Here is a 24,731-nt window from a genome sequence, read left to right on the forward strand (position 1 = left end):
ACATAGTAAGAGACAAACTGAGGGGGGGAAATGGCAGAAATAAGCTACACTACTGTAGAAGAAACCATTTTGGAATTTTTCTGAAATAATTTAATGAAGTCATAGAAAACCTTATTCAAAGTGATTGAGGTGAGCTATATAGATCAGAAAAGCAGTTTAAATAACTGAATGATGTGAATAAAGACTATCAATCTGGCAGTCATTTTGTGAATGAGAAACACACCAGGACACTGCTCCGTAAATGAAGATGAACACTTGATTCCATGTTCTGTACAAAACTTTGAAGGTGGCTACAGTTCACTTTCCCTTATTGCTTGAAACTCCTGTGGATATAAGTCTCCCATTACTACATTCAGATTTCCCTGCAGTGTTACAAATTATATCTGAATTTTTGTTGTTCACAATGTTCCTACAAGCATAGGCACCCAGTTAAATTATTTGTGTAACTGTTTGAAGTGTTAGAAAACTGGGCCAACAATAACCACAAATTACTTGAAGAAATACAGCAGCCAGCCACTTTTTATACAGCGTTATTTATGCTTAGAGGCCGACTGTTGTGCTGTGAGAAGTAATTTAATCTACAGCCACTCTACCAAACCACCATTAACATGGATAAATCAATGTTAGCTGCAAATATTTCCCTAACCAAATGAGAATAACAAGCATTACCAAAGGAAAGAGAGAATAAATAACACTTCCTGCAACTAATTATTCCAACAGATCTATGATATTAACTGGCATGCTTACAGAAATGAAATAAAATACACCAGAGCACATCAAAATTAAGAATTGCATTAATTTCTCATTACTGTGAAATGATGAACAATGAGCAATGAAATTAAATACAGAGTTTACCTATTTACTGCCTGTGATACAGTTACTGTCAAACTTCATAATGTAAATCAGGAACAAAACACATTCCACCTTAAATCAGGAATAGAAAACACACTACTACTTTTTACAATTATCAGTACATGAAATACTAATTGTTTCTGTACAACTTGTATCCAAGGTTTCATATATACATTTCAACCACTAGCTGGTCCCTGTACTACACTTTTGAGCTTTGCAGATATTTCATAATGCTAGATTTCTGAAAAGCATTTGTCATGGTCCTCCCACCGCAGACTGTTACCGAAGGTATGGGCAATCAGAATAGGTTCCCAGATATGTAAATGGCGTTCAAACTTCTTAACTAACAGAGTCCAGCACAGTGCTCTTGATAGTGAGTGTTCATCAGAGACAAGTGTATCATCAGGAACGCCCCAGCAAAGTGTAACAAGACAGTTGTTATTTTCTACATACACGAATGACCTTACGAATAGGGTGAGCAGCAAACTGCAGCTATTTGTTGATGATGCTGTGGTGCATGGGAAGATGTCACCACTGAGTGACTGTGGGAAGATACGAGAAGACATACACAAAATTTCTAGTTGGTGTGATAAATGGCAGCTAGCTCTAAATATAGAAAAATGTAAGTTAATGTAGATGAGTAGGAAAAACAAATCCATTATGTTCAAATACAACATTAGTAGTGTGCTGCTTGACACAGTCACATCAGTTAAATATCTAGGCATTATGTTGCAATGCGATATGAAATGGAAAGATCATGTTAAGGACTGTAGGGAGTGAAGGTGAGGCTCGACTTCAGTTTCCAGGGAGAATTTTAGGAAAGTGGGGTTCATCTGTAAAGGAGGTTGACTATAGAACACTAATCGATTCATTCTTGAGTACTGCTGAAGTGTTTGGAATCCACACAAAGTCAGACTGAAGGAAGACATTGAAGCAATTCACAGGCAGATGGCTAGTTTTGTTACCAGTAGGTTCAAACAACACATAAGTATTACGAACATGCTTCAGGAACTCAAATAGAAATCCCTGGAAGAAAGGCAAGGTTCTTCTTGAGGAATACTATTGAGAAAGTTTAGAGAACCGGTATTTGAAGCTGTCTGCAGAAAGATTCTACTGCCACTAATGTACATTTCACTTAAGGCATATGAAGGCAAGATAAGAGAAATTAGGACTCGTACAGAGGCATATAAAGTGTCTTTTTTTTCTTACCTCTATTTGCGAGGGGAACAGTATAGGAAATGACTGGTAATGGTAGAAGGTGCCCTCCACGATGCACCATAAGGTGGCTTGTGGAGTATGGATATAGATGCAGATGTACATGAAGTAGTGAAGAATATTGGCAGCACAGGGAATTCACTACTTCTTAATACATCTGTGTCAGGTACAGAAATGTATAAACTTAATTTGATATACTAGTTTGTTCAAAATGATTATTAACCACATTACATTCATTTTCCACACAAACTATTCCAGTCCCCAACTTCAAAATTTACCTCCGTTGTAACTAAAATGCACTGTATTTTATCTATTGAGCAAACAGTATGGATCTCTAATACAGCCATAGCTGAACACATTAACACTATGTGAATTTTAGGAAAGAAAATTTATATTGGTTGGAAATTACGATTCTGCAAGAAAATTCTCCATATTGTTCGAAGTGTGTGAACACTAACAAAAATTAAGATCTTTATGAAACAATTTCAAAAAACTTTAAGTACCATGAATAATAATCTATGTGCAACAAGAAATAAATACTTGCAAACCAATATTATGTCGACGTTAACAGCAATGCTGTTCCCAAAATATACATACTCTCATGATACTCTTCTCTGATCTGCAGCCAGGTCTTTATGCCAAGTTGACAATGTAGCATCTCACCTGTAGGCGACAGGTAGTTCGACTGTCAAAATATTGTGTCACCTTGACTTGAAAATCTGGCTCCAAACTCGAGAAGAGTATCACAAATTATTTTGCTAAAAAGGCCTATGAATTCATAACACATACTCTTATTTGTTTAGTACGCATAACAACAAAAATATAGCTGACAACAAGGGTCTTATTTGCCCATGACTTTGCTAGAGGAACTACACTAACATTCATTTAAAGTGACAGGCAAATCAGGGTAAATTGTATATCAATGATTGTAAGAATTTTTGAAACTGAATTTAGTACATTCTGGGACATATTTGTCCACTTCCTTGGGGATGCAGTCTGGGAAGTGTTAACCGACACAGGTAGGATGAAAACTAAGGCCAGCTGTTTCTCACAGCATCTACCTCCACAATTCGAAATAGTGGTTCACTGCTGTGAAAGTCTGTACAAATTTTCTGTGTGTTGATGTATGTCAACGTTAACACAAAGGGAAATTCAACTAATTCAAAAGGGGAATTAACTACATATCAATAAATTAAACATAAACCTGAAATGTTTGAAAGATTCTGTTTATCACTCCTCAAATTATGTAATGAATGTAACTGGGCTCAGGCTGAACACTGAACACCTTCCGTATGCTACCCACAAGTAGAACCTCAAGAAAGAAATGCACTTCCCTCCAGGCTGGTCTTTTCAATGAAGTTGAGCGGCTAATAAAATGCCATGTCAGTGAATGAAAATGATCAGTGCTTAATGCAGTAAACCTGTACCAACATATATTAAGTTCTCTGGCTGTGTATCTGTAACCTCACCTAATCTGTGCAGCATATAATCACACTTCAACTGGAGTGGACGACTCCAAAATGAGTCTTTGGAAGATACAGATTGCCTGGGAATAAGAGACTTTTTAGAGCCTTTTCATTTGCTAAGTAAAGGACAGTTGGACATATTTCTTAGCTTCAAATTGCACTTTTTTATGTCCTCTAACTTGCGAAGATCGTTTGTTCTCACGAGGAAGTGAATCATCCCACAGCACTCATTATTGTTACAGATTCACATATGCAGGTTATTCAATTCTATCACAAACAGTGCAACTGGAATCAACTGGTTTTATGTCGTCCTAGATCCGAGCAGTAGCCAATGCCTTTTTCAGCCATTTTTGAAGTTACTATTACACAACTCTTGTGGAAATAAAGAGATTATGGATAGCCATTTGTACAACTGCATGCACCATCTGCTACTTTCTTTCAGACTTTGCACTAAATTCTCAACTAATGCATGTCAGTGTCAACAAATTCTGTTCTCTTAAATGAATTGCAACCACAGGTTCCTATCACAGAGTTAACAACACAGGTGAAATACTTTATTCCAATGTGTTCAAGTTTTGTCATTAAATATTCTCTGAAGTGAGATGTTGATTATCTAGCAGACTACAAAACATCTTTGTAAGAGTCATTCTCATAACTGCTAAATTAAAAGTATTTCATAATGTCCTGTAGCACGAAAAAGTAAAATGAAATTTGCTGTTCCCCTCCTCTGGTTCCTTATTCATGTGCTATTCAAGACTTTAAATTTCCTTACATCATGATCCTTTGGCTGAAGGTAAAGTGTCATCAAATTAATAATTCATGCCTGCTATCACCATTTTGTTCTCGATATTTGTTCAGTAAGATTTTACATCTGACATACAACACCCCTGGAACCCCCTCATTGGTTCATCTTCTTGCATTGTTTTCGAAGCACAACATTTGCTTTCTTCAATTTACACCTTGCAACACGTTTAAAGGCTCACTTTTTTTAACTCTTGTAATTGTCTCCAAATCATGACAAAGAAGTTTTGAAATATAGTTCAAAGGTGCCTAAAATCTTTCTCTATAAGGCTCTGCAACATAACTTTTGCACTCAGTGAAGCTTCAAATAGCAAGGTGTCAACACACGCGGGGAAAAAAAAAAAAAAAAAAAAAAAAAAAAAAAAAAAAAAAAAAAAAAAAAAAAGCCACAGCTCAGAAGTGCATATGATGTGTAAGGTGGCTGAATGATGTCACGTTGGCACCAAATTTCACCACACTTCTGTCCAATGTCACTGAGGATGTCACACACATGGGAAGGTCATCACACCCCCTTACCCATATTTCACGCCTTCTTTAGAAGCCTCTGCAATAGAGGTCAGAACAGCGACACCCAGCATTGAAATCACACAGATGGGTGGCCAAGGAAAACATTTCAAACAAACTGACACTCAGAATCGAAATGAAAAGCCTCAAGAAGAAGCATAAAGGGTGTCAAAGAAACCACCACTTCCGCAGAGGTGTTGATTCCCACACAGTTCACAGTCAGAAACTACAGTTCAAAGTGTGATGCGCAACAGGACAACGATCTTGACAAAGTTCAACACTGTTGACACCCTCTGAGCAATTCACCTTGTTAGAGAGGGGATGTGAGCAGTGTCAAAAGTTGTCAAAAACATCGTCCTGTCGCTCACCACACTGTGGACTGATGTTTTCATCCATAAAATGTATGGGAATCACTGCCCCAAGGGTAGAGGTGGTTTCACTCACACCGCTTATGGCAACTCCTGGGGTCTCTTCGTGTTGATTCTGAGCAGTGGTGCACCTGAAAAGTTTTCCGCAACCACCCATTAGAAAATCATGTGATTTCTATGCTGAGCATCGTGGTTCTGATCACCATCACAGAGACATTAAAAGAAGGGGGTGAAATGTGGGTAAGAGGAGGTGTGACTAATTTCCCACTGGGTGACACACCCACAGTACACATCACTTTAACTTCTGAGCTCTGAACTTTTTTTTTCTTTTCTTCTTTTTTTTCACATGTTAACAACTTGCTGTCTGAAGCATCGATGAGCCCAAGGTGATGTCGCAAGGCACCACCACACTTCTGCACCATTACTGAGGAAGGTTGTAAGCACCTAGCACCTATGAGGTAAAGTTGAAACTTCTGTGTAATAATGGGAGAGAATTACAGGGTTTCAAAGCTGTGACCCTTTAACTGTATTGCACAGTGTATTTTTATCTTCACATGGGTTATGTAAAGGTCAATCAAATTTGATAGCCATTCCAAACTAACTGAATGGTAGAAGACAAATACAGCAGAGCCCCACTAATCCGAACGTTTGGTTAATCCGAACATGAAAAATGTAAATCTAAGAATGGAAAACTGTGCAGTAAATTGCCGTATATACACACTATTTTAATTTACATAATGCAGTAAACCAATATTAGAAAAATTGGCAAGAAAACATTAGGTTTAAACAATGCATAACAATTCAATAAAAGCTGTCAAACTTACTAAAATACATTTTATCCCTACTTTTTAGATGACAAAAACTCAGTCATTGTTTTTTGCGGTAATGAAGACAACCTGTTATATGATGCATAGTTGCACCATCGCCTCAAACATCAGATCAGCAGGTGTAGCAGTAGGCTGTTGCTCCAAATAACATAGCATGAGATCAAGGGCTTCTGTTGCATCACTGTGTGTAGCTTTCACACTCATTGTCACTTCCGTCATAGCAGTCAACTTCCTCCGGGTCTTGAGTCACAGCAGCTACTAAATCAGTGTCAGTAATGTTCTCCACACATACCCCATCCACTGCCATCCACTCATTTATGTCTCCTTCACTAGCTTCTTCACATCCAGGGATTGTTTGTATCATTTGTAGTAGATTTTCCTCTTCATTTTCAACTAGGATGTCCTGAAAATCAAGAGATGTCCACAGTTTTCTCCGCAATTTTCTCAGAGTATTTTCTGAAATATTCTGCCATGCCTCAACGGCCCAATAAACAACATCTTTCACATTGGTCTTTTTTATTTTGTCCACTAAAAGAATGCTATCATCTTGGATCAGCAGTCTTAAAAATTGTTTTCTGTAAATCAGTTTTAATGTTTGCAATACACCCTGGTCCATCAGCTGTAGAAGTGGTGTAACATTCAGAAGCAAAAATTTTGCCATATTTTCTCCAGCACATAATTCCTCAATGCTGGTGTGAGATGACGTGTTATCAATCAAAAGGATTTCACTGGAGACAAATGATTTTTCCTTAAAAAACTGTCAAACAAAGGGAACAAACTGGCCGTGGAACCATTCTTTGAACAGCTTGCCATCCATCCATGCTTTTTTATGGTTGCGATAATATACCAGCAAGGACTTCATGTTGCAGTTTTTAAAAGCTCTGGACCTAGCAGATTTGCCGATCAGCATTAAAGGCAGCTTGTGATTACCAGCAGTGTTGCTGCATGCTAATAAAGCCACAGGATCCTTGTACATTTTAAAACCAGGAGCATAGTTTTTTGCTTTTGGTGCCAGGCTTTTTGTTGGCAATGCCCTAAAATTAAGGCGAGTCTCGTCAGCATTATAAATTTGTTGGGCAGAATACTTTCCCTCTCTTATCATTTTTTCACACTCGCCCAAGTATTCCTTCATTGCATCATCGTCAGAAGAAAGCTTCTCTCCAGTAATTGTTAGCTGACGGATTCCATGACGTTTTTTGAATCTGTACAACCAACCCGTACTTTCACTAAAAGACTCCTCACCATTTCCCCTTTCTCTATCCTGCATAAACCAAAGGAAAAGAGCTTCATCCACTTTATCGTACTGGAACTGTTTCAAAGTCTGTCGAATTTCGAGTGTTCTTCCCGAAGACGTTGCACAAGACTGTTCAAGCTTCACTCGGTTCTTCTTCAAATCACAAATGGTTGCTTTAACAACACCCAGTTCTGTTGCCAGTTTAGATACATTCTCACCATTGTCTATCCACTTCAAAGCGTTCAGTTTTTCTTTGAGAGTAAACATTGTATGTTTCTGCTTACTCATGACGAAAATACGTACACCACTACACCTGAACGAATGCCCTAAAATTAAGGTGAGTCTCGTCAGCATTATAAATTTGTTGGGCAGAATACTTTCCCTCTCTTATCATTTTTTCACACTCACCCAAGTGCTTTGCGAGTCAACTGGCAGTGCACTGACCTCAGGCACTACAAAGATCTCAACAATGCACAACAACAAGGGCAGGGAGTGAGAGTGAGCCATTGTTCCCACACTTGTTCCCATTTGTTACAATGATGTACCTACTTATATGCTTGGTATACTTAATTCTAGATACTCGTTACAATAATTCCGGCTACTATGAACAAATCGGTAATCCGAACAAGGTCCGGTCCCAATTAGTTTGGATTAACAGGACTCTACTGTACCTTGTTTACATACAGACTTCAGCATTTAATCTACGTTAAACTGGACTGTTGTAAGTACAATAATTATTTTCCTAAAGTTGTTTATATTTACAAATGTATTACCACTACAATCGTATGTCCATTACCTAGCGTCCATCTTTGTTATCAGTAATGCTATATGATTTCTCTCTCAGGTTGACAAGTTATGTCCAAATATTTTAACTTGTGCACACAACCTCTTAAGTGAAGAAATCTTCTGGTAATAAGAATTATAACTAACACACCCTTTGCTTATAGTGCTAAGACCTGAATTCTGTCAAGGTACAATTGAATTTTTCCCACAATAAGATCATGAGAAACTTAGGTCACACTACAACTACAGTAATACTCCACAACTCACAGTGAAATGTGTGGAAGAAAGAGTCTGGCACTTTTACTACATCTCATCCCTTCCATTCCACTCCCTGATAGCCCGAGGGAAGGGGAAAAACCTGTAAGCACCAAGCTCAGATCAAATTTCACATATTTTATGCACTTTATTAACAAGACTTAGAAGCACAGGTGGCAGTAATAGATCAGGACAATCTTGAGTAGTTACAAATCCTGAACGTTATAACAGTATAAAACTGTCCATAAACCTCACGTACGTAGAATGAAGCATATTTCAATGGCATGATGACAAGTTTCTACTGTATAAAATTGTAGTTAATAATGATAAAGATTAGATTAATATGAGTAAAGAGCTGGGTGAGTGGTGAGATTGGGAATCAAGTACAGAAAATAAAGAAATAAAAGGGGCAAGTAATTGTCAGAACATGGCAATGTAAACAGTATCATCATGGGAATGCAGTAAGTGCAGAATGAAAGGAACAGAAAGCAAGGGAGATTACAAGGCATAGGGAACAATAAAGAACATAAAACAATGGGGTAGTATGTGCTGTAATCTGGGTCATATTAAAGAGAGTATTACAACTGAGGGTCACATCATACCACTTAAGGGTTTCTTTTTCTTTTTCCTTCAATTATTCCGTAATGGGTTGCCCTGGGACATTCAAATAAAAAGCATTTAGTTCAGCAACTGTGGCCTACAAATTAAAACCACCTAGCTGAATGCATTTCTTAACATTTTTAGTAGCTCAAAGTTATTGGTAACAAATGAAAAAAATTCAATTGTTGATACTAGTTTTCCAAATAAAGAGTAATTTCTCAGCCTCAATACTTTTGGGCTATTACACGATATAGCACAGTTACTTTCTATAAAATATCAATGGTGAGAAGCTTACACTTTAAAAATACACAATTTTAAAAAATGGATTTTTTTAATTTTTTCCTTTTTTGGCCTGCAATATCTTTGTCAGGGGTCCAGATAAAAATATGGAAATTATACACTTCAAAGACCTTTACAATAGCAAACTTCAGTACAAATTTCAATTTTGAGATTCACTTGGAAGTTATGAAAAATTACTGATATGATTAAAAAAAGTTTTTTAGCATCCACAATATCTAGGCTAATGGTATAAAGTATATCAATTACCTAATTTAAACATATCTATGATTATTTGTTATTTTTTATACTGAAAATGAGCCAACTAATTACGTTATATTGTTCTCATCTTATTTGTATTTACTATGTTGTTCATTGAACATCTGAGAAATTTCTTCACTTAATTTGGACATTAGGTTAAAATTTAGCCGAGTTACAGTTGTTAATTCCAGGAGAGAGAGAGAGAGAGAGAGAGAGAGAGAGAGAGAGAGAGAGGGCGCTTCAACCCAAAGTTGATCCTTCTCAAATTTTTAAGCGATATCTTTGGTCCTGGTGGGTGGTAAAATGTAACATGCACATCATGGTTTTGACAACCAATTCTATCAAATTCGGCAATCCAAAACTGTTCTTTATAAACACAAGCCACAATGTAAAGACATAGGTGTCAGTGGTACTAGTTTTCCACACACTGAGGAGACACACTATTGGGATATTGGTATGAAATTACAATTTGAGCAAGTTGTAAGACTGGGGTATAAAACAACGAAAAGATGAAGTGCCTTTACTCTTGTGACAAGTGTTGAACCTTTCCTCCAAGACATTGCTGTAGAGTTCTTATATTTTCTCACACTTTACAAAAACATAGGTAATACCTTTTACCTGTTTTCATAGGTCTGTCGCAGACAACTACTTGCGACAGCTCACTTTGTTGTGCCCCGACGCCATCACACGCCACCTTCCTACGCCATGATGTGAAAAAGTGCCATTTTACACCAAGTCCAAAATGTTTTTTGTGAAAGGAGATGGTATGGTTTATTTTATTTCACTGGTTTGCAGCACCATCAGAGCAGTAGGTCAGTTTTTTCATGAAAGGGTGGTGCAGTTTTATGTAGTTTGTTAATTGCAGTTGAAAAGCGCGTTCTGCTGTAGTGTTGTGTTGTGTTCTGTTCAAAGTGGCCACTTATGACACAAAAACTGTGACTCTGGTTTATCTCGATCTTTATAGCAGAACACAGATGGATGAACTGTGGCCTATTTGTTTACCCAGTGGTAACCTTGAACTTTGTCTTGAACAACAAAGGAATACTTTTCAGAGAAGTCCACTGGAACTAAGCATCCATCAACTGCTAAGATCTTTCATAAATTTACTTTGAGCTCTGGCAATAACATGATGAATTTTCAGATTTTCAAGGTTAGCTACCAACACTTCAAAAAACTCTTCTCATGGTTTTATGACTGTCAACATTTCTGTTCTGTCTTGGGTCACCCACGGTATTCTACATTGTCGGGCATCTACTCATCTTCTTCCAATTCTTCAAACATGTCAAGTAAAGCTTAAGATCTTTATGGTAAAGTCTCAGATTGGCCTCATTTATCATTAACTTTACACTCAGGTGATACAAACAAACGCATGTGTTATGGGTACCAGATGCCCCTGCAATGGTACACCATTTTGATCTCAACCCACTAAATACTGACCTTCCAATTTTAATGTCAGGGATTTCCCTCTCAAATTCAGTGAACATTAACACAATATTAAACTTTTTTCTTTGAAATTTACTACTCTTTCTTTTCATAGAAAAAAAATATCTTTTCTGCACAGCATCAAACGGCTGTTGTCATCTTCATAAAACCTAATAACTTTTACACCTGTGTTTTCGGCTATCAAATTAGATGAACTTTTCTTTGTAATGCCGGTAAAATGCCTTATACTTTTACTGACTGTCTTGTTAGTTTAACCAAACATTCTGACACATTAAATTCATCATTAACTTTTGCTTGACTCCAAGAACTTAGCAATAGATAATCATCATTTTGTCCTCTTTATCTGAAATACAGCATTTAGGTTCTGCCACACAGCAAATCATCACGCTCAGATGGTGCATTTGTAGAACTCCTATCTAGTTTAGTGCAAATTTCCTTTTGAAATGAAACTTCTAAATTCATTCTCACAATAGTTGCCACTTTCTCAATTATTGCATTCATGGCACAAGCTTTTTTTTCTTCACTTAGGTTTTTTCTTTAATTTAATAGCAAGCAACACACCTAGGATATGGCACATTGACTCTACTTTTCTTTTATAGTTCCTGGTGAGACACAAAATTCTTTATCTAAACCACCATTACAGTACAAACTTGCAGATGCTGTGTCCTAGCCTGCTGAAACTTTCGGCAAATAATCATTTCTTACTTTAATTTAATATGTTTAAATTATGTAATTGACTTTTTCCATCAGCCTTAATATCACAAATGTTAAATGTATTTCTGACTCACATTTGAATTTTTTTTTCATAACTTCTAGTTGTATTTGAAAGTTGAAATTTATACTGATGTTTGATATCATAAAGGTTTATTACGTCTGCAATTCTCAGGTTTTTATTAGGTCCTCTAACAAAGATACTGCAGAAAAAAATGACGACTTCAAAAATCTGTTTTTTAAAATGTGTATTTTTTAAGTATAAGGTTATCATCATTGGTACTTTATAAAAAGGAACTATACTATACAGCATAAAAGCACAAAAAATACTGAGGCTCACAATTAACTATTCCTTTAAAAACTGGTGGGAAAAAAAATGATTTTTTTTTTAATTTCCAGACAATGATTAGATTAGATAGCCTTGAGCTATTAAAAATATATTAAGAAATACATTCAGTTAGGTGATAGTGGTTTTAATTTGTAGGCCAGGGTGTGTTCAATTAAATTATTTTTATTTGAAAAGCCTAGGGCAACCCATTACTGAATAATTCAAAAAACTGCAGCTGCTTGCAAATGCAAAAAATTGCTTTAGGCTTGAAACAAAAATGGCCACCGTTTCTAAATGACAAACAAAAAATAATTTATAAAATTTTTTGTGTTCACTAAACATTAGGGAATTCACCCAGTAAATACCAAATTTTTCGAAGAAGGACAAACAAGCAATTTTTTTTTTTTTTTTTTTCCCTGGACTTCTTGGTATGGAATGGCCCCTTACACAAATTTTTTGCACCTGTGCCTTGTTTGTCATAAAAAGGACAGACATATATTTCTAATTAGATGAATTTTAAATTACTATTTGCAGAACATTTTTAGAATAGGTAATTGTACCCATGTCCCTACCCCCAACTGTCTATTGCACAGCAGAATACTAAATGACTAAATTATTTTCTTCGCAAAAAAGAAAAAGCAACAAATTACGGTTAGGACAACAACTCTACAAGCAATCTATATAATTACAATATGATACTGAAAGAAAAAATTCAACCCAAGAGGGCAACAGACAGAGACATTCTCTTCAATGAATCAATAGAAATTATTACACTTGGTGGGAAAGACAAATGCTCAATACAGCATTGGCACAGCACTAGTTTACAACGAGATTGGTTATCTTGGCCGGGCGGAGTGGCCACGCGATTCTAGGCGCTACAGTCTGGAGCCGAGCGACCGCTACGGTCGCAGGTTCGAATCCTGCCTTGGGCATGGATGTGTGTGATGTCCTTAGGTTAGTTAGGTTTAATTAGCTCTAAGTTCTAGGCGACTGATGACCTGAGAAGTTAAGTCGCATAGTGCTCAGAGTCATTTGAACCTAATTTTTGGTTATCTCTGAAACAGGTTTATCATTCTACATTACCTCCAGACAGCAATGAAGATGGTCATGTGGGGCAGACAGAAACGGCAAAGTTACAAAGGGTATCATTGCAAGACACTCAGTGTCACCATCAACCTCTCAGCACATCACATCAACCACCATTTATAGCATGGTGCAACACCTCAGTTCAACTTTGTTCTTATTCCATTAAAATGAAATGTTCTACCTCCTGCCAGATGGATTCATTTATGATGACCACTGTGATTTCTGTATGTTGCTTTCAATCTCTCTTTACAACATCAATGACTGTGCTGCTGACGGCGTAAGGTCTGTTTAAAATATTATCTGGGCAGCAATTTTGTATTGGTAAACTAAGTTTGTGCACTCTTGACTGTAATCTTTGGCTTTTCATAGGCAAAAAACTTCAGAATCTATTAATGTCTCAAAACATTGCAATCAAAACATTGCAACCTACCCATTCACTAGCAAGACTAGACCAAAGACTTTTGCCTTTGAAGTATCAGCTATGGCACCCAAAATTATCAAATTCATTTCTTAAAAATATACATGTTTCAAGTCTGGAAGCATTACCAATAAAACTGTAGCAGGTATCCGAAAGCTATGAAATGTCATCCATCACAGAGACACTGATCCCTAGTGATCATCATCAAAAAGGGCAGCACAGAGAGAATGCACTTTTAGTTACTATGCGAGTAAATAATGCGAGCAGGCTTCACAGACTGCACCTGATCCCAAAATGCAAATAATTACTGAATCTTAAAGGAAACAAAAATAGCCTCTTCTGGAAGTTCAAACTTTTCATCTCAATGGCTAAAGTTAACAAATAGATCTAATAGAATAATTATTTAAATAAAAATTAATTTTTAATATGGCATGTTTTATAGTAGATTAAATGGTATAAAATAATTTTGCGTAGTCTCATACAGAATCCTACCCCTTACAGTTAGTTCTGGCAATTTGTGAGTGTTAATTTTTTAAGGAAAATTATTTTATACCATTTAATCCAATATAAAACATATTAAAATTACATTTTAAATAAATAATTATTTCCATTTTTTCCATGTAAAATTTTTCAATCAATTTCCAACATCTTGATGAAATTACAACAGAGACTTGGTAAAACTCAACCAATAGCAAAATTTCTAACTAACAGACAGACGTGACAGTGAGTTAATAAAAAGAGTAGTAAAATAAGTCAAGTATACACCAAGTTTGGTTGATACTGTTCCATGTTTTCACATCCTCACAAACTCATAGGGCTGTGGGTGTGTGTGTGTGTGTGTGTGTGTGTGTGTGTGTGTGTGTTTGGGGGGGGGGGAGGGGGGATGCAGGGAGGGGGCTTGCTGTCACAGTAATTTTTTCCAGGTTCTAAGTTATATGTGCACCCAGTTTGCTAGAAATTGCACGGCGTTATAGAGCTGCATCAATAAATTGAATAAACTGTCATAGACTCTTTCTGCAGCAGGGAATTTATGCACAGTGTGCCTGTAGGGGTTGTGGCGCAATCTGCTAAGCACAGCCATCCTACAGGAACTCCGTTATGCTTCCTTGTCACCCCATTTTCGCCCTATCAAAGGTAGGTGGTTCTCACCCTCACATTATTGCACTGTCATCAGTTCTGAGCTATCTTTAAAATGTCAAGTATCTAGCTCATTGGGAAATTAGCTCAAAAGCAATTGCAAAATTTGTACTGAACAGGCAGAAGGGCAAGAGAACGACCTAAAAAATGTGTTAAAAAAGACTAGCAGTATAATCTGGTAACAATGCTGTTCTCAATATGTGATATTTTAACACATGAAACTAATTACTCATTTGCTCAGAGATTTTTATCTGCAACTGCACTACCCAAGTGCAGTATTATCAACTGCATTCTGCCCTACACCACCTTTACATCTGCCGACAGCTGTCATCGCTGCTTGTCCCTATTTCACTTCTGCACCAAATGTGTTATACTTCAATTGTATTGTAGTTAATTTAGGCTCTCACACAAACTCTTCACATAAGTCCCAAGGGCAAGATTTCATTTCTAGACGGCCACAGTACTTTACAATACAATGCTTCTAGAGACTAAGCGTGTTTATCATCTCCATTTACTATGGCCTGAGCCTTACATATAACACCATGAAAGTTCCTGGCAGATTAAAACTGTGTGCCAGACCGAGACTCGACCTCAGGACCTTTGCCTTTTGGGGGCAAGTGCTCTACCATCTGAGCTACGCAAGCACAACTCACGCCCTGTCCTCACAGCTTTACTTCTGCCAGTACGCTATCTCGTCTCCTACCTTCCAAACTTCACAGAAGCTCTCCTGCGATCCTTGCAGAACTAGCACTCCTGAAAGAAAGGATATTGCGGAAACATGGCTTAGCCACAGCCTGGGGGGTATTTCCAGAATGAGATTTTCACTCTGCAGCGGAGTGTGTGCTGATATATGAATCATATCAGCACACGCTCCGCTGCAGAATGAAAATCTCATTCTGGAAATACCCCCCAGGCTAAGCCATGTTTCCGCAATATCTTTTCTTTCAGGAGTGATAGTTTTGCAAGGTTCGCAGGAGAGCTTCTGTAAAGTTTGGAAGGTAGGAGAAGAGGTACTGGCAGAAGTAAAGCTGTGAGGACATGGCGTGAGTCGTGCTTGGATAGCTCAGATGGTAGAGCACTTTCCCGTGAAAGGCAAAGGTCCCAAGTTCGAGTCTCGGTACGGCACACAGTTTTAATCTGCCAGGAAGTTTCATATCAGTGCACACTCCGCTGCAGAGTGAAAATCTCATTGTATAACACCATGATTGTAACACACATTTTTAATTCTTAAACACTAGTTCAATTCCCGCAATTATAAAAATAAAACACAAATAGCACAACGAGACTGGAAACCCACACTTTCAAAATATGAATCCTCTTTTGCTGAAGTAGTAGTACCAGTTTCTACAAGTTTGTGCATCTGCCAGCTTTTATATCTCTTGTCAATCAACAAATAAAAGGAAATGACAGAAAATATAGAGGATGGTCAAAAAAATGGCTCAGTCGAATGCCTTATTCCACAAAGTGAAACTTTAAAATTTCATAATAAATATGGGCTGAATGAATAAAAATTATGCTCACAATAGTTACTAAAAATGACATGGTAGTTTCACTGCAACTACATCACTGAAATACGTTGTCACATCTAGTCACTCCAGGAATCATTGTAAGCATATTGCAAGTTATGATTCTTGCCAGAAAATCCTCTTAATTTTCCATGGGAGTTTTAAAGACAACATATTTAATGCACGACCAAAACAAGATACTATGGTAGGTCAAGTAAATTTAGGAGTGGAAGCAGTAAGTTTAGGTGGGGAAGCTAACTAACAAACAAGACCACATCTTCCTTTCAGCTTCCAACAGAAAACCTTGTGAGATATTTGAAGACTCTCAAGACTCTGCTTTGCACTTCATAATGCAGATATAGGGTGTCTCTGGGCACTCTTATTTAAATTGCAGCCACCCTGGTGGTGCATGCACCACAGAGAATTGTGAGAGTTTCTTTGTGGAAACAATGAGGCCACTGGCCAACAATTAGGGTATACATTAATACAAAAAGTGCACTTTGATTCAAATATATTTACATATGCATTACACTACAAAACTTTTCACTGTGCGATACTTTTGGAAGTCTCCAGTGTAGACCATTTCCATTGTCATTTCACTCAGACTGTTTCACTGAATCATTACCATCATCAAAAACATTGTCATTCTTGTTTTGACTAAGATATTTCTCTAAAATCTCTTCCTCAGACATTACTGTGCATGAGGAACCAGCCATTTCGCACCTACTAACTCGAACCTAATAACTACAACTTTTTTCTAAATACAACTGCTAGAGAGTGACACCGAGTTAATGCAGGCTTCCTTGGAGGGGAGTACTATCAGCACTGATGCATAGTACAGTCAGATTCGACATTGGAGTGCAAAACAGCATACGCAACGTCAAGTGCTGCGTGGTGATGGAGCGGAAAGGATAAAAGCTGACTTTTTATTCATCTGCATTTGACAAAATGAGAAACAATTTTGTTTGTGCCATTTAGCACCAAGCTTCTGGGGCTTAAAAATATCTCTTTCCCTTTCCACTTAACCATTATGACAAAAAAAGGGGACACCAAGAAACGAAATCATGATCTCTGGAGCAACAGTAACAAGAACTATGGAGACTATCACAATGTAACTACCATGGTTAACTGCTGATACAAAATTAAAATACTTCAAATTGTGCAGAGAAAGTGGGGCTAAATCAGTGAATTTAAATGACAACGATACCTCAACAAAGTGTATAAATATATAGACTGAAATAAATTACATACAATGGTGACTGTCAGTTAAAAGGTTAGATAATAGAAAAAAGCAAGCCAGTCCCAAGAAGGCAATGCTGTAGCAGATAAAGCACATAATACAAGACTTAAATTAATAACATATTGCAAAGCGAACAAAGATAAAAGACGCACACAGAGAGAAATTAAAATTGAGACTCCTACTAACCAATCTACAGACTGAAAACAAAACAATGGTGAAGAGAAACAGCAGAAAACTAGTAGAGAAAGGTGCAGTACCACCACTGCATCTGTCAGTTGAACACACTCTGTATATTGTTTCCAACACAACCAATATGAAACATTTGTTTACAACTAGATTAAGATGGATATTACCATAACTGGTGTTGTGTTCTCATTTACAATACCAAAATGAAAACATTCCATTACTAACTATAAAAATATTAATGTACTGCAGTAATATCAATACCTCCTAAGGCTCGACTACATACTCTGCACAAGTGACTGCCAAACACCCAAAGCACTATAATGAAGTCAATTAATTGCATTTATAACAAGAGCTACATTTCAATAACCACTCTAGTTATACATTGAATTGTGCATTTCTGTAGTGAGTCATCTAAAAGGCCAAAGAAAATGATCTATTGACATTGTCAGTACAGATTACGAAAACAACATTCTTGTGAAACACAACTACCTCTTTATTCATACAAAGTAATGAGTGCTACTGATAGGGGATTTCAAATTGATTACACATTTTTATATTTCCAGAAGGCTTTTGACACTGCTCTTTGCTAGTAGCATCTTAGCAAATTGGGTGTCTAATGGTGTATCACCACAGTTGTGCAACTGAATTTGTCCTGTCAGATCACAGATCCCAGTAACTGATGGGATGTCATCAAGTACAAGAGAAGTCAAGTAAAACAGAAGTGATAACTGGCATTTCCAAGGCAGTGTTAAAGGCTCTCCTACTCTTCCTAAAATATATAAATGATTCTGGAGACAATCTGAACAGCACTCTTTCATTGTTCACAAATGATGATGCTGTTTACCCTCTAGTAAGGTCATCAGAAGGTCAAATCCAATTGCAAAATGATCTAGACAAGATATTTGCATGGTGCAGAAAGGTGGCAGCTGACTCTAAAGAAAGGAAAAGGGTGAGGTGAAACACACGAGTATTAAAAGGAATCTGTTACATTTATCGCACATGATAAATCACTCAAATTTAAAGGCTGTCAATTGAACTGAATACCTAGAGATTACAATTACGAACAACTTGTATTTGAAAGAGCACATAGAAAATGTTGGGGGGGGGGGGGGAGGCAAACTAAAGACTAGCCTACATCACACATTCTCATCCCCTACTGGAAGTAGGGAAGGAAGGAAGACCAGGGTTTAACATCCCATCAACAACAAAGTCATTAGATATGGTGCTCTTCTGAAGTACTGTTCCATGGTATGTGATCCTCAACAGATTGGAGTCTCAGAGGACTCAAAAACGTTCAAAGGGCGGCTTGTTTTGCATCATAGCAAAAAAAGGAAGAGAGTGTTGTGGATATCAAATACAAGTCGGGGTGGCAATTATTAAAAGAAAGGCATTTCTTGTTGTGGCAGGACCTTTTCACAACGAATGAATCATGAAATTTCTCCTGCAAATGCAATAATATTTTGCCAACTCCAATTTACATAAGGTGAAATTTCTGTTGTAATAAAATAATAGAAATATGAGCTCTCACTGATACAATTAAGTTTGTTTTTCCCATGTGCTATTCATGAGTGGAATGGTAGAGAAATAGTTAAAATATGGCTCAATGAACCATCTGCCAAGTAGTGTTGTTTCACATTCAAATCACTTTTCTGAGAAAAATGTGTTAGCTTTATGACTCTACATCAATCAAGATTTTTTACAAAACAAAAATATGGCTCAACATAGTTTGCCCAAGCACAAAGATAGTCTCCCTCCAATGTCTTTGACACTACAGTTCAAGCTATAAAATCATACACATCATGGGCATCTGTGTGTAGCTGTTTACAAGTTTTACAGCAGTTAAGCTGTGTCCTAGACAGTATAGAAGGTAATGACCATCCCTAGTTTCTCATAGATGACATTGCTCTGAACTTTTCCGAATACCTCCAGTTGTTTCAAAGCCAGCTAAGAAGTGTAAAATTATACTTAAGCATTCCAACAGCATTTACATCTTACGCTGTGATTAACCAGTTTTCAGTCCAACAGTTAACCACACCACAGATTCCAATAAAACAAGTAATCAACCCCTCTTCCACTAACCAAACTAGACACTAACATGAAACGATAGCTGAGCCTGCAGCTAAACACCAGTCTTTTAAGAAAACCTTTTTTTCTTCCCCTGTACAGACACGGTATCTTAGGCACAACATTCTACTCACAATATGTTCAGACCTCTTGAAATATCCCAATTATTGTACGAAACATCCTCCCACCCTCACTATCCTTTTGCAGTAACACTTATTTAGTTATCAGCATCATCAGAAAAGAGAACTGCAATTACCTTTTTTGCATGAGGTTGAAAGACTTTTAGGCAAGGCAAATGAATGACTACTGGAGAGAAAAAAAATACGTAAATACAAATGGTTGGCTGGATGGGACTTTGAATTCTTGTCCTTTGAAATGAATGTTCAGTGATTTAACCACTTCCCCATATTGCACACAGGTGAACTGTCAATTTAAAGCCATACTGACTGAACAATTTTTCATCCGCAATTAATTAGAATGTCTTTACAGCACATTATGTCTATTGAACAGTATGTTAAGCCTACAATGAAAATTAGCTGCAGATGATAAACTGTACAAAAATTATCTGCTGTACTACAGACAGATAGCTTCAGGAACATCAATATGTATTATTAAAGTATGTATTTTGTTAAAAAGCTATGAACATAATAACCATAATACTAGAACTGTATCATACACATTTTTACTCATTATTTGACAGAAAATAAAATGAAACCACTGATGATTCATTGAAACACAAATGGGTTAAAAAAAGAAAATTGTGTTTGCTCAAGCCACAATCCTTTCTGGAAAACATATTTGAAAGCAAACACTGGCAAAAATGAGCTTTCATCTCAAGATTTTTAACGCAAAACTATATAAGACAATCGCTGGTATCAATAAGATACATCAGTACGACACACAAAAGTTGCCTGAATGACAGAGTCTCGATGGATTATGTACACTTTATTTGACACAATTCATCAAAATAACACACATGATGTTTGGCTAATGGATAAAAATGAAATAACCAATGACTTAATAAGGTGAAATATAACGAGACTTTTTTTATTCTACATGGACATTTCTATATCTTTGGTTGTGATGGGCGAATGGAGCTACATAGTGTAAAGGTGGAGATGTTTACCGACAAAAATTACTGACAACATTGGGATAATTTAGAAAATTACAAATAAGGATTCCATTTTTTTCCTTATTACACACAAATCCCTTTCAATTGTTCGCAGCGTCAACTAAACTGGAAATTTAAATGTTAAGTAGTACACTGCACATAAAACCTTTAAGTGGACCGTCTTAATAACAAGCCTTTTTTAACAAATACAATATTTATTTTGAATCTGCACATCTGTGTGAAAAATGTGTTATGCAACTGTTTCTATAATCCTACATGTCCAAGTCCTTGTGTATCAATCAAGAAAATCTGATCAAAGTTGGTAAGTGTATTAACTAATATTTTGACACCAACTAGTGTTAAAGTACTGAGATGATGATTACTGCAATGAACAGATTCTACATATATACAACAGGTGTTGTACACAGCATTTTATATATAGCACTTTCTCAGTAAACAGAAGGTTATATGTCGAATAACATAGCATTAACATTTCACTGAGGGGAAAAGAATAATAATGATAAGAAGGAACACACAATTGGCGGAGAGCAAAAGGGAATTATTACAAATTAGTTGCAAGGTAGAATAGCCAATGGATGTGAAGATGAAAAAGGTTGTGGATCAGATTGACCAATACCAAAATGTACTTCAAATTTAATGCACTTTTCATGGTCAATAATCAAGGCAGCAACATAAATTCAAAAAACTGTTCCATATAGCAAACAAATTCAGTGTAGTAATGTGATAACTGTAAATAAATGTTGTAAAATGATTCTTCTATTAAGTGTTTATTATCTCATAAATGAATATTTTTTTTCTGTCATGCCACTTCCATCACCTGAGAGCTCTGAAAGGTATAGTAGTGTGCTGAAATTTGTTTGTAAATATTTCCTGTGTATTCTTGTTTTTTTGACATGTTCCATATCCTGGATGATCTCTACGCTATAGATCAACTGGAACGAAAAGAACATCTAATCTAATCTTTTTGTATAACATGTATGTATACCTCAACTGCTAAAATTGCAGAAGCCCAAGGGAGGGAGGGAGGGGCAAAATGTAACTGTTACACAGATGAATAAAAAATTTTCGAAGTGCGTACACCAAGTATGGATCAACATTGTGATGAAATTTAGAAGGCCTAATTTCATTTCTGGGATTAAAAATGGATGCTTACAGTTCATTCATATGGAACACATCCTAATAAAACTGTCAGCATTAACTCATTAAGAAATTGCCAGGGGGAGGTGAGGCAGCAGGCAATTTTAAAAATCCGAAAGGTTATAGAACACTGACTGAAAAGAAAAACCATTCTACATTGCTGTTGAATAACTGAATAGTAATGGAAATGATGTTTCAATTTAGCTATAAACGATTGTAACTCGTAAATGCTTGTACGAGTAGCAACCATAATTAATGTTAACAGTAAATTTTGCCTTATAGCTTCCATATGTTAAATGAAAAGTGTCTTTCCGTGTACCAATATGTAAATATGCAGTTATGTACTGGCCAACAATAACTGTATTTCAACAGATATGGATTACTGTATCTACACAACAGAGGAATACGCCTTATGTAGCCTAAAAGCTATCTACATCCTCATGAGTAAATAAAATAATAATGGATGTTCTTACTTAATAACATGTTTATCATGTTCTCATTACAAACAGTTCAGAATTAACATGCCAACAACTGTGGCTTTGTGTGTACTTCTCACACATATTTAACCCTGCGAGTATTCTCTTTTTATATACGTTCCTACAGGCGACCATGAGAATAATTTGTCAAGAACAAACTGATTAAAAAAAAAAAATCCGTTTTAACACACAACCACATCAACAGTTCACTTTTGTCTAGATCTGAAATAAAAATCCGCATTTCTGGAAAAATGCAGCTGAGGAGGTAGTATGATATACGAAAATATTTAACCGATTGAAGTGTTAGTTATTATATTTTTATTTACATGATTCCAGCAATTGAGATCCCTGAGGTGGCACTACAATTAGGAATACACAAGGAAAAACATATATATACTCTTTCTTACATCACAATACAGGTACCTTCAAAGTGTTACTCGATGATTTATCAAGTGGCTCAAAATTTGGTGTCTGTTCTTGGCGATTGTGCGGCGACTTTGTCATCGTAACTTCGCTTTGTTCTGCTGTTGCATTTGTGTTTGTGGCCATTTTGAAACCACTTTCCTAGATCATCGGACACCGTTCTACGCGTTTTTGTCTCTCATGTTTCATCGAACTTTCCACATTTCGCACACCCAACCACCCACAACCACTAATACGTTTTCCACCGCACCAGTAGCACCATACACATGACACAATCTCACTTGCATTTAGGGCGCAAAGATACGTATGCTACAAAGACTTCGTAAAATTGTGTGTTGGCAGCCTCCTTTTGGCACCTTTGCTACAGTCGATTCTTGTTTTTTATTCCCATATTCTACCCATTACGCATCATATTTATTACAGCTGAACAGTAGTCTATGGTCAAAATTGACATGTATTTCATCGTACTTAAATAATTCCAAACAGCAACCAGAAGATAGCAATCTCCACGCTTAACACTGCAATTACAGCATATTCATCCATCCTTTTTTCAGTTTATAAATGGAAACACACTTTATTTTTAACTACGTAAGTATGAATAAGAAATGAGCGGTAGAGTGCCAGTTTTCTGTTCATTTGCTTTGTAACTGTTACACAATGACGTCAGGAAAGGTCTTGCACAACAGAGTGTTTCCAAAACAAGTTGAAATACAGGGTTATGTACATACAACTATGAAGAAATATTTGTCACTCTAGACGCAGAATGGATTCCCGTAATATATGGACGTAGACTTCAGTTCCCGAACATTTTGTTGTTCAGACACAATCGAACGTTCCATGTTATTGTAGGAATTCAACATGTATCAATATAAGTGTACCCTATTTTCAGGAAATATGTGACTAAAATTGCCGTATCAGTAAGAAGTTTCAAAACTAAATTTATATAATATTTTTTAACCATACAACGCAAAAAGCTTCGAACGAAGTTATGCTATAACTCCAATTAAAATTTATTTGTACACCATACGGAACTGAACGAAATGGAAATGTTTTTCGTTAGATTTTAGTAAAACGCATCCTCGCATCAACCAAACGCAAATATTTTTCGATAGATACGAATAAAATGTGACCAAATGCTGACATTTTCAAACGTTTTTATTTACAATGGTTAATATATGACAACATTTAATAAACTTAACTCTTGCGACAAATTACACGTTATTGAGACGGGAACTGTTGATAAGCATGCTTACTTATAAAGATTTTCTGTACATAAAGAGATGAACAAGGGCTACTTATTTCTGTATCGCCGGAAGTCGTTAGGAGTCGGTCTATATCAGCCTGCACATGTTTTGTGTCGGGACACAGCTAACATCAGTGGTCTAATACAGAAATCTGCACAATGTATTAGCCGATCACCATATTATATCACGTGGGAGTGTGGGTGCTTCGATCTGTTTGTTGTTGGCCAAAGCGTAATCGGCGTTGGTAGTATACTGACCTGAAAGCATTGACTGTGCGACACGTTTTCCTTCGACACAAAAAAATGCTTCAAATGGCTCTGAGCACTATGGTACTTAACTTCTGAGGTCATCAGTCCCCTAGAACGTAGAACTACTTAAACCTAACCAATCTAAGGACATCACAGACATCCATGCCCGAGGCAGGATTCGAACTTGCGACCGTAGCGGCGCGCGGTTCCAGACTGTAGCGCCTAGAACCGCTCGGCTACCCAGGCCGGGCCTTCGACACAACTGTAGTTGTTTACTGTAACGTCACCGCGTGTTTCTGATAACGGCCAAGTACAATAATATCGTGGTTGAGTAGTAGGCACCGCGAGCTGATTGTTGTACGGTGTTGTATTCTGTTGAAATATCTCTTTACCGAGCGAGGTCGCGCAGTGGTTAGACACTGGACTCGCATTCGGGAGGACGACGGTTGAATCCCGCGTCCGGCCATCCTGATTTAGGTTTTCCGTGATTTTCCTAAATCGCTCCAGTCAA

At 36.8% G+C, this 24,731-nt stretch overlaps 1 protein-coding gene across 15 annotated transcripts in view; it reads right to left on the reverse strand.

Annotated features, from left to right (window-relative positions):
• Positions 1-23,168, reverse strand: part of LOC126184959 (CTTNBP2 N-terminal-like protein) — a 230,048-nt gene extending 206,880 nt beyond the window's left edge. For 4 of the 15 annotated variants that reach the window (XM_049927646.1, XM_049927647.1, XM_049927639.1 and 1 more), the window contains exon 1: positions 22,729-23,166. In XM_049927646.1, coding sequence (XP_049783603.1) covers positions 22,729-22,854 — 126 coding nt within the window. In that variant the 5' untranslated portion in view covers positions 22,855-23,166. Of the gene's footprint in view, positions 1-8,317; positions 8,409-22,712 lie in introns of all 15 variants that reach the window. The other 11 variants (XM_049927651.1, XM_049927652.1, XM_049927653.1 and 8 more) reach the window with 7 other exon arrangements.
• Between the last annotated feature and the right edge of the window lie 1,563 nt (positions 23,169-24,731).

The sequence above is a fragment of the Schistocerca cancellata genome, chromosome 4, assembly GCF_023864275.1.
Source record: "Schistocerca cancellata isolate TAMUIC-IGC-003103 chromosome 4, iqSchCanc2.1, whole genome shotgun sequence".
Classification (NCBI taxonomy): domain Eukaryota; kingdom Metazoa; phylum Arthropoda; class Insecta; order Orthoptera; family Acrididae; genus Schistocerca; species Schistocerca cancellata.